The sequence below is a fragment of the Mercurialis annua genome, linkage group LG1-X (assembly GCF_937616625.2).
Source record: "Mercurialis annua linkage group LG1-X, ddMerAnnu1.2, whole genome shotgun sequence".
In the NCBI taxonomy this organism is placed as follows: Eukaryota; Viridiplantae; Streptophyta; class Magnoliopsida; order Malpighiales; family Euphorbiaceae; genus Mercurialis; species Mercurialis annua.
Window position 1 is genome coordinate 13,014,597 of NC_065570.1, and position 18,275 is coordinate 13,032,871.

The 18,275-nt window shown below is 35.5% G+C and overlaps 1 protein-coding gene across 1 annotated transcript; it reads left to right on the forward strand.

Annotated features, from left to right (window-relative positions):
* The first annotated feature begins 15,777 nt into the window (after positions 1-15,777).
* Positions 15,778-16,707, forward strand: LOC126665147 (uncharacterized). The gene has a single exon (XM_050357860.1). The coding sequence runs from the start codon at positions 15,778-15,780 to the stop codon at positions 16,705-16,707; it is 930 nt and encodes a 309-aa protein (XP_050213817.1).
* The last annotated feature ends 1,568 nt before the right edge of the window (positions 16,708-18,275 follow it).

Sequence of the window (18,275 nt, forward strand, 5' to 3'; positions counted from 1 at the left end):
GCTGGTTTTCTTTGTTATGCCTATAATACCCTTGTTGTTTTTTTAGTACACTTTTTCTGTTTTAGAGTGATTTTAATACTGAATTTAATTTTATTTGTGTATTAGTCCATCCTTTTAAAATGATAGGAGTTTTGTTGATTTTACATGAATTTAAATAATTAATTTTTATAATTAGAATGATATACTTTTACTATGATACTCTTATAATTCAATGGCTCTTTCTACATATAAAAAATAATTAGAATGGATTTTAAAAGAAATTAAGCTTATTATTATCAGATGAAATGAACATTAGTTTTTGGATTATTTGATTTCTTATGTTAATCAATAACATCCAAAAAAGTTGTCTATCTTTTTTATTTTATGGAGAAAAGCTATCAATCTTTAAATATATCTTGGAGTATTTGCCTTAACCAAATTAGGGAGAATATTAAAGGATTGAGAGCAATTCTAAATTTCTAAATATAATGACCATACAACACATTCACAACTTTTAATTATTCAATAACAAATATATGTATTCTTATCATTTAAGAATAAAATTATCTTTTCTTTTTATGATTATTATACTAGAAAAGGATGCATAAAATATGAGATTCCCATATTAAATTATCACATCCTACAATTAAATTAAGGCCTAATCACTCAAAAACCTCTCACCTTTAAATTTTTTTTCAATTCCACCCGGACGTTGAAAATTTGTCAATTTTACCCACTTTTGAATTTTCCGTTTTCAATTGTACCCCAATATTTTAATTTTTATTAATTTTTTTACTTAAATGATGAAATCATTCAATTAATTAAATCTAAACATGAAATTAAATTCTTTTTTATTCAAAAAAAGTACAAATAAGTCCTTTATTTTTAAAAACTAACTAAAAACCATAATCAAATTAACACTAATTTAAATTCTTAATTAATTTAACTAAATTTAAATAAATTTTAAAAATATACAATTAATATATGCGAGACATGGAGAATGTTTTAAACAAATTTTCAAACGCAAAAGACGTTAATTTAATTTTTCAGGGTACAATTGAAACACAAAAATGCAAAATAGGGTAAAATTGACAAATTTTTAACGTCGGGGTATGATTGGAAAGGGGCTAAAAGGTTGGGGTTTTTTAAGACATTATGCCTTAAATTAAATACATAAAACATAAAGTTTTATTATTTTTGATATTAGATCAAGTTTAGTTAGATAAATGATAATGTACTTGTAGAGCTAGTTTAACACAAACTTTTGAAACAATTCTTAATTTGTTTACATTTCCTAAAATTCTTCTTATTACTACAATTATTGTTATTAGAAAAGTATTAATAACAATAATTATTGGAGTATTTTTCATTTATGGACAAAACACTGAAGGGTCCAATTGAAGCATTGATTCTATTGCATGTGATAGAGATGTCGGGTTTCTGGTATCCAGTCATATAAGAGCATCTCCAATGCACTCTCTAAATATATCAAACTCTTTAATTTAGAGAGTTTCATGCAAAATTTGAAGTCCAATGGACTCTCCACAATTTAAATTTAAAGAAGAGAGTGAGTTTGGCTCTCCACATGTGGAGAGTCAAATTCACTCTTTACTTCTTATCTTTTTAATAAAATTTGAAATTCAAAATATATAAATTATCTTTTTGTTTTTAAAAATATGTGTTTTGATTTTATTTTAATATAAAAAATTATAAAAATGAAAATTGTAATAATAAAAGTAAATATAATAATTAAATAAATTAATACTAATTGAATAAAACGTTATATTTAAAGAGTCTATTGGAGTAAAATTAAAAAATGTGTTCTTTATATGCAAGATGCTCTCTATCTTATAAAATATGCTCTTTAAAATAGAGAGTATCATTGAAGATGCTCTAATAGAAGCCAAATATGTCTGTATTACATTTAGTTTTCTAGCTTTCACTTTTAGTAGTAGTAACTTTTAAAATACTTACCTCAGAAAACAAATTTATGCAGCTTCGATATATAATTTGTTTATGAGAAAAATCTGATTTTAAAAATATTTAAATCAGTTCATATTATAACATTTAATTTGTGAAAAATATAAAAAATATATATTTTAAAAAACACTCATATTTTAACCCCTATTTAATTACTATTTTCTTACCTTATAAAGTCGTCAATTTTTTCCACAGTTCTACCTTCTATTTTTAGTTGTACTCTATTTTGTAAAATGAGCTCTTTTTCATTTAATTTTTTTTAAAAAAAATCTTGTAAATAATTTATTTGAATATATTTTCTTTGCTTGAAAAATTCAAAATGAATGACTTATTTGAACTTTTATCAAACGAAAAAATATTAATTTAATATTTATAGGTACAATTGAAAGTGAAAGGTGCAGATTTGACCAAAATTAATAATTTTACAACATCAAGAATATAATTAAATGGAAAAAGGATTAAATATGTCATACATATTTAGCCTGAAAATCAAGTTGGCCCTCTATATTTAGAAAATTGCTAAAACACACTTAACGTTTTAAAAAAAATTCAAATAAGCCCCTCCTTCTATCACCATCTGAAAATTTGCAAATCCTTACTTAACTGTAATCTGATGTGGTTTTTGAATCTTAGGCTGTTCAAATATGCCCTCAGTGTTTGACAATGTGGTTCAAATATGCCCTTAAATAATGAAAGGGATGAAATATATACCCTCCATATATGAAAAAGTTCAAATATACCTTTTATATATGAATAGGTTCAAATACGCCCTTCATTTATGAATAGGTTCAAATATCACCAGTAAGGGAGAGAAAAATTATCGATCGACCACATTAACCGACCAAACTGATGACTTACGGTCGGTTTGATTTTAAGTTTGGGATTAATCGGTTAAGTTTTAATAAAAAATGTAGATTTTTAATATGTTTGGTTCGATTTGGGATTTAAATTATCCAAATAAATTAACCGAATAAGCGAAATTTTAATTTTTTTTAATTTTTTGTTGTGTTTTCGTCAGTTTTGAGTTTCAATTATTCTATCCAAATTAACTGAATGAGATGTCCTACTAAAATCTTGAAAAATTTGTCTCGTATCAAAGGAATTTATTATCACTTGACTCCGTCCTAAATTGATAGGCACTATTTCAATTTTCTTTGTCCCAAATTATAGGAACTAGATATTTATCTTATTAAGTAATTATCAAACATATCCTTATTAATTATAGAGAATATCTTGAAAGACAACAAAAGTCACTAAAAGACAAACATTGCCACCATATTAAATAAGGGCAATTATGGTACTCCCTCCGTCCCGTTTAAGAAGGGACAAATGAGTTTTGCACAAAGATTAATAAAATAAGACAATATTTTATTTTGTCATGTCTATCTCTATTAATTAGTATAGTTTTTTCTAATAATAGAATAAATGTATTGTAAATTGAGTTGCATTTAATGCATATTAAAATAATTAAAGGGATAAAAGTGGAAGTTCGATATAATTGGCACAGAAAACATGATATGACCTTCTTAGAAGGGACAAATAAAAATAGAATATGTCCCTTCTTAAACGGGACAGATGAAGTATTTTTTTATGTATTAACTCATTTTATCTAGAGAACTTAAATTTCTTAATATCTGTGTTTGTCCTGAACTGACTATCAATTTGGGACAAAATCGAGTAGATTCTAAGAAACATCCAATCACTTTCGAGGTCGATTCGATTTTAAAGTTTAAAATTTAAAACTTAATTCAAACTCGACAAAATATCATTTTAGAATCTCGAGTTCAAACTTGATAGAATAATGAAACTCGAGCTCGATTCGACTTTATTATTTGTATAAATATTTAAAAAATAATTATATTTTGACAAAATAAAGATACTATTGTGTTTATATATATAATAATAAAGAATAAAAAAATTTACAAAAGCTTGACTAGACCCGCGGGCTTATCGAGCAGAGTATTTTGATACTCAAATTAAATTTGAACTTTTCTAAACATGACGGAAATATTTTAACTTTTTTATACATAAATGGCACATTTGAATCTTTTTGTGCATGAAGGGCATGTTTGAAACACGTGCCAAACATTAAGAGCATATTTGAACCACCTCAAGTTCAATAAGCCACGTCAGATTTAACCTAAACAAGAATTGACGGTTTTTAGAACAGTGTTAAGAGTGGCTTGTTTAAGCTGTTTTTTAAATGTTAAGTATGTTATAGCACCTTTCTAGACATAGAGGGCTAATATGTTCCTCAGGCCAAATAGGGAGGGCGACGACAACTGGTTATTGTGGGTTAAGTTTAATTTAATTAGGATTAGATTTAATTTAATTAGGATTAATTGTATTTTATTAATTTTAATTAATAGTGGATTAGCCAATTAGGTGTATAATTAAGGCTTTAACTAATTAAGGTTATAATTAGGTTATAATTAAAATTTTAATTATAATTAATTAAGTTAATTAAATAATTAAGAAATTCACTTTCCAAAGGGGCTTTTTGATACGAAAACGCAAGTTTTGAGTTTATTTGTACCAAAAGCGGCGATATTGACTTATTTAATATTTCGTGTCAAGTTGAGGGGGTGATTTGATCTTTTGTTCAATAAAGAGAAGCAAATTTGTGTATTAACGATTATATGTTTTAGGGTTAATGTCATAAAAATTCACCAACTTTACACGTTTTCTCAATTTAATCACGTTCTTTAAAACTTCTAATAAATATACACCAACTTTCATTTTTTCCAAATTCATATACGGTGCTGACGTATCACTTATTCATTGGTTAAAAATGACATACACCTCAGCAAATTGCACCAATGAATGAGTGTCACGTCAGCACCGTGTATGAATTTGAGAAAAAAATGAAAGTTGGTGTATGTTTATGAAAAATTTAAAAAAAAACGTGATTAAATTGAAAAAACATGTAAAATTGGTGAATTTTTATGACATTACTCCTATGTTTTATCTACAAATTAATCAACCACTTTTTAATTTTAGAAAAAGAGGACAAAATGCACAATAAAAAAAGCAAAAATAAATAAATTCATGGGTATTATATTAATTGGATATTTTAGTAATTAACTCAAATGAAAGGCCAATTTGTTAAAACAAAAATGATTAGGAACGGGCAATTTAGTAAAATTAGATCGTATTATTAATCTTGGAAAGTGCGAAAATAATGCAAAAACTTTACAAAAAAAGAGATGTAATGATATAATTGGAGAATGTAATAATAGGTATTGCTGCTACCGTTGCTTTTCTCATGCTTGTGAAAATCATCTGCTTCTAAATGACTGACACACTTTTGTATCTGTCCTGGCATTTGCCACGTTGGCATTCCACGTGTTACATCTGTGGGTCCCACATTCTTCTTTGCAACTGGACCCTATCTCGCCCGGGGATGTTTCCACGTAGGACAAAAGCTCGTGTTTTGCTCATGTTTTCCTTCAATGCGACAATATCCGGTGGGTTCCACGTGGCATATCAAAGCTCCTTCTAATTTGCCTTATCTTTTCTAATTCACACTTCTTTTTCTATTTCTTGCATTTATTATAACCGCTAATTGAGAATTATTTATGACACCTTTTTTGAAATTTTCCTTTTTTATCTAAAATTTGATACTCCCTCCGTCCCATTTTAGAAGTCCCATTTGACTTTACACACAGATTAAGAAAACATTAATTATTCTTGTCTTTTCATGTTTTTTCATGTTTTACCCCTATTAATGATAGTGGAATTTTCCATAAAACTCTTTTAAGATAACTAAAATAAGGGTAAAATAGGGTATTCAATGGAAAAGTATTCTAAAAATAGTAATGGGACTTTTTAAATGGGACATCTCAAAATAGAATATGAGACTTTTTAAACGGGACGGAGGGAGTAGTGTATTTTTTTATAAAATCTAGAAATAGAGTTATAATTAAGGAGTTGCACTGAACTATTATAACGAAAATGAAGAGAAATTTTTAGATAGACCGAGTATATCACGTCATCCGTAAACTAAACCGCTCATAATACAACACCTCATTAAAATTAGGGCAATATCGTAATATCACCATTAAAATTTGAATGCATTTATTGCATAATTATTACGATATTGCCATCATTTTAATGACGTGTTGCATTATGAGTGGGTTAGTTTACGGATGACGTGGTAGACTCTGTCTAACTAAAAATTTCTCCGAAAATGAGATTTCGAAAAAAAAGTTTGACTCTTTTTTATCAGCAAAATTAAATTTGAGAATATCTAAATGTAAGTAAACTATATTTACTAAAACATATAAAAGCGGAATGAGCGATCTGCAAACCTAATGTGCTCGGTTCACTCAATCTTATGACAATCTGATGACTTGAACTACAATAAAGTCGGCACTTATCAGTACTAAAATTATCTTTTACGCTAACTAGTAGTATATCTCACTCAATTATGGACTTATAACATAATATACATCAAAACAAGAAATCCAAGTCCGTGCTATATTATAATCAGATTGTATATTATCAACAAACATCTAATGAAAATATAAATACAAATTATTATCGATATACAGAAAATATACTGAATACACGGTGACACCAATTTAGCTTGGCATTGACGCTAGGTCAGTGGCCTCAACATCAAATCAACAAAAAATATGTTTTTCACTTTTGGACCCCGATCTGATCCTGATTCGATTCAAAAATATTAACCACATATTTATATAATGGTCTAGAATTTACTTCTTAAAATTACAGGTAATGTATATTTATGTACTTTTTTTAAACAATTTTCATATCTAACATAGACAATCTTGAGGTTTAAAATATTTATTACTTTGAATAAATTCATATATGAAATGGGTTTTAATGATATTGCTTACTATATTTTAAATGTATGTTCGGATCCAATTTTAAAAGATTTAGAACTCATAAATTGCATTGTCGACTAATAAAGAATAATAATCATCCAATTAATTTCGTATCAATCAAACACGTACAAATCATAAGATTGCCATCAATATGCAATAGTGGTTGTATTAGGCATTTAAGACGGTAAACTTATAAAATTAATTTTACTCGTTACTTGGTAAAAATCCAGAATCAAATGTTTATTTAAAAAATAATGTTTTTCTTATTTTCTTGATGAATTAATGATAGTTCATATGTCACTTTAATTGTTTAATGCACATTTTCAGATATTTTTAGTGTTTATTAGATTTTTCAGATTATTGTTATTAGAGATTATATACGTTATCTTTTATAATATACTAATAGATTAATAATATTACTAAGTGACTCTTACAAAAGTATCTAAAATTTTATAAATATTTACAAAATAGGTGTTATATTTTTTTATTTATAAAATTACCGAGTTAACTTAAAAATATTTGCAGAAATACCAAATAATAAAAATTAATTACAAAAATACAGTATGTATAATGTTGGTGTAATTTCAGTATATTTAAACTCATGAACCGAAAAATTTAAAAACACCATTTGGTTTAATATTGATACCGAACCGACTTTCTGAACCGAAACCAAACCGATATACAAAATTCGGGTCGGTTAAATGCTATGACAATTCCGGTTTGGTTTAGTAAATTGAAAAAATCCGGTTTCTAATAATCGGTTCGGTTTCATTCATTAGATTATCGAAGAAACCAAAAAACCGATTAAGTAAAAATGATGTGTTTTATTTATCATATAGAGTGCGGCGTACTTTTTACCTTTACCGTAATTATATATATACACCTTATTTGTTTTGTTGGCCGCTATTTTATAAAGTTAACCTAATCCACCTTCTCTTCCTCTCTCAACCCTAAAATCATTTTCTTATCATATTAACTCTAACCTAGCCGACCTTTTCTATTTCTGTATAAATTCTAAAATTTTCTTCTTACCAAATGAACTCTAATCTAGCCCACTATTTCTTCATTTCAATCTTCTCTCTTCGGTTACTCTTATTTATGGTTCAAATAATTGCAGCAGTTGCAGTTTTGTATGTTTATCAAAAGAAGATTTCTTCTGCATGTGATCTATTATATTAAAAATGATTATAATTTTAAGTTTTGTTTATGAATTTCTTTGCAAAAAAATCTTTAATCTGTATCTGCTGGATTTTATGTTTAGCTTTACCTGTAAACAAAAAAGTTATGAGATATATTTAAATATACAAAACTGATTTATAAAACCGACAACCGAACCGAACCGAGTAAAATTTTCGGTATTATAAAAATTCAGTTTTAAGGATAAATAGCAATGGTTCGGTTTCAGTTTTACAGGTACCGATAACCGACCGATTTCTCTTGTTACACTCCCGAACCGAACCGAAATACCATTTGCATACCCCTAACCGTGACGCCAAGTTGAGATGGCCGAAACATAATCTTGAGATGACATCGATGCCATATCAGTCTAGTAGAGGCATAATTGTAAGTTTAAGTTTCAAATTAATTTTTCATATAAAAATACAACAAAAAGGTCAAAAGCGGTTTGTGAGTGGAGCGTGGTTCGGGGGCCGCTCGCCCAGACTTATAGCTAACTTCTTGATATGGAAATGGTTTGAAAATGGAGTCGCCATCTAATTTAACTATAAAATGCCTTTTATACCGACTAGATAACCTTATTCTCTTATGGGTAAGATTATCGTGCATCAGACCAAAAGACTGGGTTCGTGGACCTCCCCAAGACTCATGTGCTTGGCTTATCAGTTACTGGCTTTATTTACCGGACATATTCATTTTATTCTCATCTCAGGATACAATTATCAGTCCACATGATATAATACTGGAAATGTAAACAAGTCTGAAAGTGCGTAAACAGATAGACTCGAATAGGACTTGATATGGACTAGTCATGCAAAGAAAGTAGAAGGTTCCTAAGGATACATCTAAATCTGGCGATTTCTAACAAATAATAGAAGTTTGAGTGGTCTAGATTGATTACATGCACAAAGCCTAAACCGGAAGTTTAAGTTTGATTGATTTTATTAGGTGATCTTGAATGCCCTATACAACCATTTACTACTTTTTCGTGATAGTTCTGAGATGTCTAAACTATTGGTTGGAACTGATTTGATATAGCTAATTGAACATGGTTAGTCCTTTAGCCTGTTAAAACTAGATTTGGCATGCTTTTTGGAAAGCGTAGACATTGCAAACGTACTCACGGGCAGTTGGTATGCATATAAGGTGAGGAATACTTTTAAACCTCGTTGATTTTTAATTCCCTGGCACTCGCGCAGGTTCGACTGTAGGTGTGGTCAGAACTAGTTCTCGGTCAGAACATGGAAATTGTCTATCTCGTGGATACGGTTCTATCAGATTAGACCAGGATCGATTCCGTGTTTGGGTGATCCTTGAACTCTACCTGGATGTGGCTGGATTTGCCGGTTGTGGGCTCATGGGCCCCATTTTTACTTTATGTTACAACACTGGACTTTGAGGTCCAGATTACATCCGGTCTGACCCGTTACAGTGCATATAATTAAAGGACATGATATTCCCTACGCCTGGGTTCAAACTGGACCTAATTCTAAACCCAAATGAGCGGAAACGGAAGTCGAGCGCGAAAGGAGCTAAAGCCGGAAGCGAAAGAAATGAATCCCTCCCCTTCTGAAGAGGTGTCTCAATTCGAGACACCCCACTTATATGGGTGTCTCGAATTGAGACACAAAGATTCAAGAAACAGATTGCTTAGCAATCTGTGTCTCGAATCGAGACACACCTATAAGTAGTGTGTCTCGATTCGAGACAAGGGTTAATAGGATGCTCGAAATTTTCTTGGTTTCTTTCCCTATTGGGCCAAACATTCTAGATGGGTTGTATTTTTATTCCCTATTTTGGGTAGTACTATATAAGGATACCTTATTTCCCTTTTTAGGGTTATGCACTAGATTTAGATTTTTAGCCCCCATTTCCTTTTACTATTCTCAGCTTTTTGAATTACACTAGTTCTTAGTGCTATTTTGAGTTTTATGTTATGGATTGAAGATTATTATTATTAATAGAAGATTGTTGGTTTCTTATTATTGTTCTTCATTATCTCTTTTATGCTTGGATCTTCGATTATTGCAAGGTAATTAATCTCTAAAATATGATTACTCCTAATGCTTACTTATTAGTTATTGCTATGATGTTTGTGATGAGTAGCTAAATCCTTAGTTTAGGGGTTGTTGATGAAGTTTGGTTGTGATTAGTTGACTAGGGTTTGATTTGGGTATTAGGGTTTGTAGTGATTTGTATGCTTAATGCCTAGGATAGATTGATCTCCTAATCCTAGGTTAAGAGGGTAATTAATTAGGCGAGAGTCACTTAATAACCCGGAATTAGCAAATCACTTAATTAGGGTTTAATCACGCGAGAGCGGTTTAGGGCTTAATCGGTTTTAGGTTAAACTTCGTGATTGGATTAAATTTGTATAATCGAAATCTAATTACGCGAGAGCGATTTAGATTTCGGGGTATTAATTTAATTACAATTAGTTCTAATTGCGGATTCGAGAGAGCGGATTAGGCACTTTTGAAAACTTGACCCGAACTAATTACCAAATCAACCCCGGTTAGCTAGAACGTTTCAAATCGATTTAACAACCTCTAAACGCCTTTTACCCATTGTTTTATCCCGTTTATTAATTAATTGCTTTAGTTTTTAATTGCTTCAAGTGTTAATTTCACTAGTTTAAAATTCCGTAATCATTACTATAATTCCAATTGATCGTTGCTTTCCGAATTGAATTTCCAAATACATGTTCGCTCACTTTTAACCTCTTGTCTTCGTGGGATCGATTCCGTATTTCCGGATTACTACAAGTTAGTATTTTTGCTAACAAGTTTTTGGCGCCGTTGCCGGGGACAAGGTTGCGTTTAATTGATTGAAAGTATTGTGAAATTCGGTCGAGTTAGCGTTATTTTCTGTTTTTGGTTTATTGTTATTAATTATCTTTCGGGGTTTACACTCGGTTTTCTTGTTTTTGTTTGTGTAGGGAATTTGATTTTCGTGTATGCACAATACGCGACGAGCAAATCTACCACTAGAACCGTTCCAAGATAACCTCGGTAATTACGAAAGAGGTGTAAGAAGAAGAGCCCGTATACCCGAAGTTATGAATAACGAGGGAAACAATTATGATGAAGAGGGGAGGTTCAATCCTCTAATGGATGGAGGAGAACAACAATATCCACCCGCTCCTCCATTAGGGAATGTGAACCGACCAAGGCAACAAGACCACCCAAGGGATGATCGACCCCAAGCGCACGCACAAGTGCCAAACCAACAAAGACAAACCTTGGGCGAGTTTTTCTTGCCGGATGTGGACAATGCAACTTTTGGATGCTTCGCAATGCCGGTTCAAGCGGCAACTTTTGAGATCAAGCCGAGTACCATTCAACTTTTGGAAAATCGTTGTGCCTTCTTTGGGTTGAGTCATGAGGATCCTAATGAGCATATCGCCAAGTTTTTGGGTGTTCTAAACACATTCAAGCTTCATGGGATAACGGCGGACCAAATTAAACTTCGGATGTTCCCTTTTTCCTTGAGGGACAAGGCTAGCATTTGGTTGCATTCTCTACCTAATGAGTCCATTCACAATTGGAGAGAGTTGGCTCAAGCCTTCCTTAACAAATATTTCCCTCATGGCAAGACTACAAAGTTGACTAAAGACATACTTGAGTTTGTCCAATTTGAAGGAGAATCACTTCATGAGGCATGGGAGCGGTTCAAGGATTTACAACGAAGTGTACCCCATCATCGGCTCAATAGAGAGCATGTTATACAAATCTTCTATGATGGGACAAATGTCACTACCCGAGCTACTATCGATGCGGCTTCGGGGGGTTCGCTTATGCAAAAGACCTATGAGGAAGCCCTTGAATTGGTGGAGAAATTGGCCGTGGTTAGTAGTACTTGGGGTCCTATGGAAAGAAGAGCGCCACCTACTCAAAAGTCACTCATGACTCTTGATCAAGTGAGGGAGATGGAGTCCATAAAAGCCGCAAATGCTTCGCTTCAAGCTCAAGTGGATGCTCTCAAGAAACAAGTCGCTCCTATGCAAAGAAACGCTCCGGTGGCTTATGTTCAAGTAGGTTGTGAATTTTGTGGTGATTTTGGCCATTCGGGAGGAGAGTGCCTAGTTACGGGTCAAGCCTTGAGTGAGCAAGTCAACTACATCGGGGGACAAAGGCAAGCTAATGACCCCTACTCTAACACCTACAACCCCGGATGGAGGAATCATCCAAACTTCGGGTGGAGAAATCAAGAAGGTCAAGGCAATGCTCAAGGGCCTAATCAAGCGGGTCCAAGCTTCCAAGGTGGAAATAGACCTCCCCAACAAGGAAATTACCATCACAATCAAGGTCATGGCAACAATGCAGGTGCTAGACCTCAACATCCTCCCGGGTTTCAACCTCAAAGAAACATGGATGAAGGGAATATGCTTGCTAAGTTGATGGATGGGCTTAGAGAGATGAAGCAACTTCAAAAGAATCAAGCCGCCACTAATCAAATGCTTGAGACTCAAATCTCTCAACTTGCTATCAATCTTCAAGGTAGACCACAAGGGGGATTGCCATCTACTACGGAGAACAATCCTAGAGAACATGTTAAGGCGGTAGAGCTCCGAAGCGGGAGAAACCTTGAGAAATCCAATGGAAAGAGGCAAGTTGTCGAGGAGGATGAGCCTCAAGTGGTAATTGACATAGCAAGTTCAAGTCAAGAGTTGCCAAAGGAATGTGAGGAAGTGGTTGTCGAGGTTGAAGAGCCCTATGTGAGGCCACCACCACCGCCACCGTTCGTACCACCGGTTCCATTCCCAAGCCGGTTAAGGAAAGCTCAAGGGAACGAAAAATTTCACAAGTTCCTTGAGATTTTCAAGAAATTGCAAATCAATCTAAGCTTGGCGGATGCACTTCGGGAGATGCCCCAATATGCAAAATTCTTGAAAGACATAATTATGAACAAGCGTAGTTGGGAGCAAGGTGGGACAATACCGCTCACGGAGCATTGTAGTTCCATAATCCAAAGCAATTTACCGACAAAGCTTAAAGATCCAGGGAGTTTTTCTATACCTTGCACCATAGGAAATATGAATGCTATAAATTGTTTGTGTGATCTTGGGGCAAGTATTAACTTGATGCCATTGTTTCTTTTTAGGTCATTATTTGGTGATCAACCGGTAAAGCGCACCTCGATGGTATTGCAACTTGCCGATCACTCTCTCAAAAATCCGTATGGGATAGTGGAAGACGTACTCGTTAAAGTGGATAAATTCATCTTTCCGGTGGATTTTGTGATCTTAGACTATGCGGTGGATAAAGAATGTCCTATGATTCTCGGTCGCCCTTTTATGAACACCGGGCGTGCTCTCATCGATGTTCATGCCGGCAAGCTCACCTTGAGAATTGATGAGGAAAGTGTGGAGTTTGATATGAAGAGAGTGATGCGAAATGCCATCGAGGAGGAAGATTACATGAGAATCGATTTGGTTGATGAACTTGTAAGGAATACTCTTGAAGCGAGTATGGAAGAGTTTAATCAAGACGGAGTGACGAAAAATCAATTTCTGGGTTCCCTACATGAGTGTCTCGAATCGAGACACCCAACTAAAGAGAGTGTCTCGAATCGAGACACTAATGAAAAGGGAGCAGAAGCTCCCTATGGTTTTGTCTCGATTCGAGACAGTCCCATAAGTAGACTGTCTCGAATCGAGCCAAGAGCAAAAGAAGGGGAACCACATTTTTCTGAAATTTCGAAAGTCACCTTCCATTCCGATAATCCGAGTGATGAGTATTCCGAGGAGGATGAACCTAAGCCGGAGAATTTGAACAAGAGTAGTGGTGTGACTCCACCATCTTTCGAGGTGCCACCACAAGTTGAGTTGAAGCCACTTCCATCTCATCTCCGGTATACCTTTGTTGGGGAGAATGAGACTTTGCCAATAATCATCTCGAACAAGCTTTCTAAGGAACAAGAGAGGAGGGTGGTGCAAGTGGTGAAGGAGCATGTATTAGCAATAGGGTGGCAAATCTCCGACATTCGTGGAATAAGTCCGCAAATTGTTATGCATAAGATCAACCTTGAAGATGGGTCGAAGAAGTCAACTCAAAGACAACGAAGACTAAATCCGAATATGAAGGAGGTGGTCCACAAAGAAATTATAAAGCTCCTCGACGCCGGAATAATCTACCCTATTTCGGATAGTGAGTGGGTAAGCCCAATTCAATGTGTCCCTAAGAAGGGCGGTATGACAATGGTGGAGAATGAAAAAGGAGAGCAAATATCCACAAGGACGGTAACCGGTTGGCGAGTATGCATCGATTATCGGAAGCTCAACGAGGTAACCCGAAAGGATCACTTTCCGCTACTATTTATCGATCAAATGTTAGAAAGGGTAGCGGGACACAAATTTTATTGCTTCCTTGATGGGTACTCCGGTTACAATCAAATATTAATTCTCCCGGAAGATCAAGAGAAGACGACCTTCTCATGCCCCTACGGTACCTTTGCATATCGGCGAATGCCCTTCGGACTATGCAACGCACCCGCCACATTTCAAAGATGTATGACCTCAATCTTTAACGACATGATTGAGGATATTATGGAGGTGTTCATAGACGATTTCTCCGTGTTTGGCGATTCGTTCGATGGTTGTTTAGCGAACTTAAGGCGGGTTTTAGCAAGATGTGTTGAGACAAACTTGGTGCTAAATTGGGAAAAGTGCCACTTTATGGTGGACAAAGGCATTGTACTCGGGCATAGGATATCGGAAGCGGGAATTGAAGTGGATAGGGCAAAGACGGCGGTTATTGAAAAATTAGTCGCTCCAGCTACGGTCAAAGGAGTTCGGGCATTTTTAGGCCATGCGGGTTTTTACCGGCGATTCATTAAGGACTTTTCATCTATTGCACGGCCTTTGACGAGATTGCTAGTTAAAGATGCGCCGTTTGAATTCACAGAGGAATGTCAAGGTGCTTTTGAGAAGCTTAAGGAGGCACTTGTGACCGCGCCAATTATATCGTCTCCGGATTGGAGCTTGCCCTTTGAGCTCATGTGTGATGCGAGTGACCAAGCTTTAGGGTGTGTTTTGGGTCAAAGGAAGGATAAGAAGGTCCACGTGATTTACTACGCGAGCCGGACTATGGCGGGAGCTCAACTCAATTATACCACCACCGAAAAAGAGATGTTGGCGGTGGTATTTGCTTTAGACAAGTTTCGGCAATATTTGCTCGGATCAAAGGCCATCATTTATACCGATCATGCCGCCTTGAGATATCTTTTTGCTAAGCAAGACGCAAAACCAAGGCTTATTCGATGGATTCTTTTAATGCAAGAGTTTGATGTAGAAATCCGAGACAAAAAAGGAACGGAGAACGTTGTGGCGGATCACCTATCACGGTTAGAAGTTCCGGAACCTATTCCAATTGGTGTCGATATTAATGAACGGTTCCCGGATGAAATGTTGATGGTAATCTCGGAAGTGGAGACACCTTGGTATGCGGATATAGCTAATTACTTGTCTTCAAATGTCATGCCACCGGATCTATCGCACCATCAAAAGAAGAAATTTTTGAGTGATGTGAAACGTTTTTTGTGGGATGAGCCGTATCTTTTCAAGATATGTGGTGATGGGATGATTCGAAGGTGTGTATCTTTGAAGGAAGTGATGCCAATTTTGAGCCATTGTCATGAGGCGGATTACGCCGGGCATTATGGGGCGTCAAGGACCGCGGCTAGAGTTCTAGAAAGTGGGTTCTTTTGGCCTACCCTATTTCGCGATGCCAAGGAGTTTGTGGGGCATTGTGATCGTTGTCAATGAGTAGGGAACATTTCCAAACGAGATGAGATGCCATTGACCTCAATCCAAGAAGTAGAGATCTTTGATGTGTGGGGCATAGATTTCATGGGGCCATTTCCGATGTCTCATGGAAATCTTTTTATCTTGGTTTGTGTGGATTACGTATCAAAATGGGTAGAAGCGGAGGCTTTACCTACAAACGATGCCAAGGTAGTGGTGAAGTTTCTCAAGCGTCTAATTAACCGATTTGGGACTCCAAGGGTTATCATTAGTGATGGGGGGTCGCATTTTTGCAACCGGCAATTTGAAGTTTTGATGAAAAGGTACAATGTGTACCACCGAGTTGCTGCCCCCTATCATCCTCAAACAAGTGGCCAAGTGGAGGTATCGAATCGTGAATTGAAGAGGATTTTAGAGAAGACAGTAAATGGGACAAGAAAGGATTGGTTCCTCAAGTTGGATGACGCCTTATGGGCCTACCGCACGGCATTTAAGACACCTCTCGGTATGTCGCCTTATCGAATTGTGTATGGTAAAGGGTGTCACTTGCCGGTTGAATTAGAACACAAGGCCTATTGGGCAATTAAAAAGTTGAATTATGACTTCAAGGCGGCCGGTGAGAAGCGCTTGTTGCGACTTAATGAGTTAGATGAATTTCGACTTGATGCTTACGAGAATGCCAAGCTTTATAAAGAAAGAACGAAGAAATGGCATGACGCTCACATCTCACCCAAGACATTTGAAGTTGGAGCTTTTGTGTTGCTTTATAATTCAAGGTTGCGGTTGTTTCCGGGAAAATTAAAATCTCGGTGGAGTGGTCCGTATAAGATCCGGCACGTGGCGGTTCATGGAGCAATAGAATTAGAAAATCAAAAGGGACAGACGTTCAAGGTCAACGGAAACCGTTGCAAGCCCTACTTGGGACCTTTGACGGGTCAAATAGATGACAAGATCTATCTTGCTCCCCCTTCAACTTAAGTGCCACGGATTGACGGTCGAGCTTTCGACCTTAAACAAGCGCACTTGGGAGGCAATCCCAAGAGGTTTGAATTTTAATGCTTTTAGTTGTTGTTTTTGTTTTACAATTACCTTAAGTTTAGTTTTCTTTTGTAATTGTTGATGATTTGGCGTATTTCATATGATTGTTATGTTCGAGATAATGCGTGGTATGTTCGGTTTTTTGATGTGTAGGAGTTCGGTGAAGCGATTCTTAAGAAAAATCAAGGTTCCCTAAGAAAGGAAAAACAGAATAATCTGTTTTCCCTTGTCTCGAATCGAGACAAGCTTCTTAGGAAGTTGTCTCGATTCGAGACAAAAGAAGCAGATTATTCTGCTTCTCTTTTCTTGGTGTCTCGAATCGAGACACCTATTTAACAAGGGTGTCTCGATTCTAGACACTTGACTTAAGGGGGAACTTTGAAATTTTCTCATTGGCTCTTATTTTCTTCACATGGATTGATGATGTGGCACGATCCTAACCCTTCAAGATTCAAATTTTTGACATGGATCACCAACTTCCAACACATCTTGGCCCTTCAATCCATAGCTATGAATTTAGCCATAAAAAGGACTCCATCACTTCATCTTCTCCACCATTCCATACCTAAATTAGAAAACCTCCATATCCAAAAGCTTCTTTCTCTTTCATCAAGCCAAATCTTCAAGAAGCCCTAGCCATCATTCAATCTACCCAAATTCAATTCCAAACACATTTCCGAACACCCTTTACGCCACTCTAGCCATGTCACGAGTTACACGATCAAAGAAGACCGTCGCGCAAACTTCGAACCCACCACCACCGGAGGTTGAACCAACGCTAGGGACCTTCCGTTCCAATCGTAATAAAAGTGCTTCCGGGTCCAACATTTTCGGAGTTAACACTCCGGGGGCTCTTCGACACCGTTTTGATACGCCTTTTGATATCCGTACCGAGGCGGAAGGGAATGTGTTCAAGAGCCTTAAAAAGAAAGGTATTTCCGCTCCATACAAGATTTGTTGGGAGAGCATGACGAAGTTGGGAATCCATGGGATTGTAAAGCCCTATCTCGCTTGGTTGGATTTCACAAAAATGGAGGCTTCTCCACATGAGTATTGTGAGGACCTTACCTATGAGTTCTTCACCACGCTCAAACCATCACCAACAAGCGAGACAACTATCACTTTCCGGCTAGAAGGGAAAGAGCGGGAATACACGTTGGCCAACTTGATTGAAGATTTTTCGTTGTGGGATATGGGATTGAAGTTTATGCCGGAAGAATTTGATGACAATTTGGTTTGGAATGGGGCATCGGGTAAAGCGGTCTTTGATAGCCACAATGCGAAGCTCAATGAAGTGAGGGATATCGGTGCCGTAGTCTTGCTCAAATGGTATGCTCACTCCTATGTCGGGCGCCATGAGTCCAATAAGGTGACACGATCGGATTCGCTAATTCTCCGGGTACTCAAGGATGAAACCAACCCGGATGTGCAAGTTAATGTGGGCTACCGATTCATGAAAATTTTGTTAGAAGCTCCGGAGAAAAAGAAGAAACTCGGCCATGGTTGGT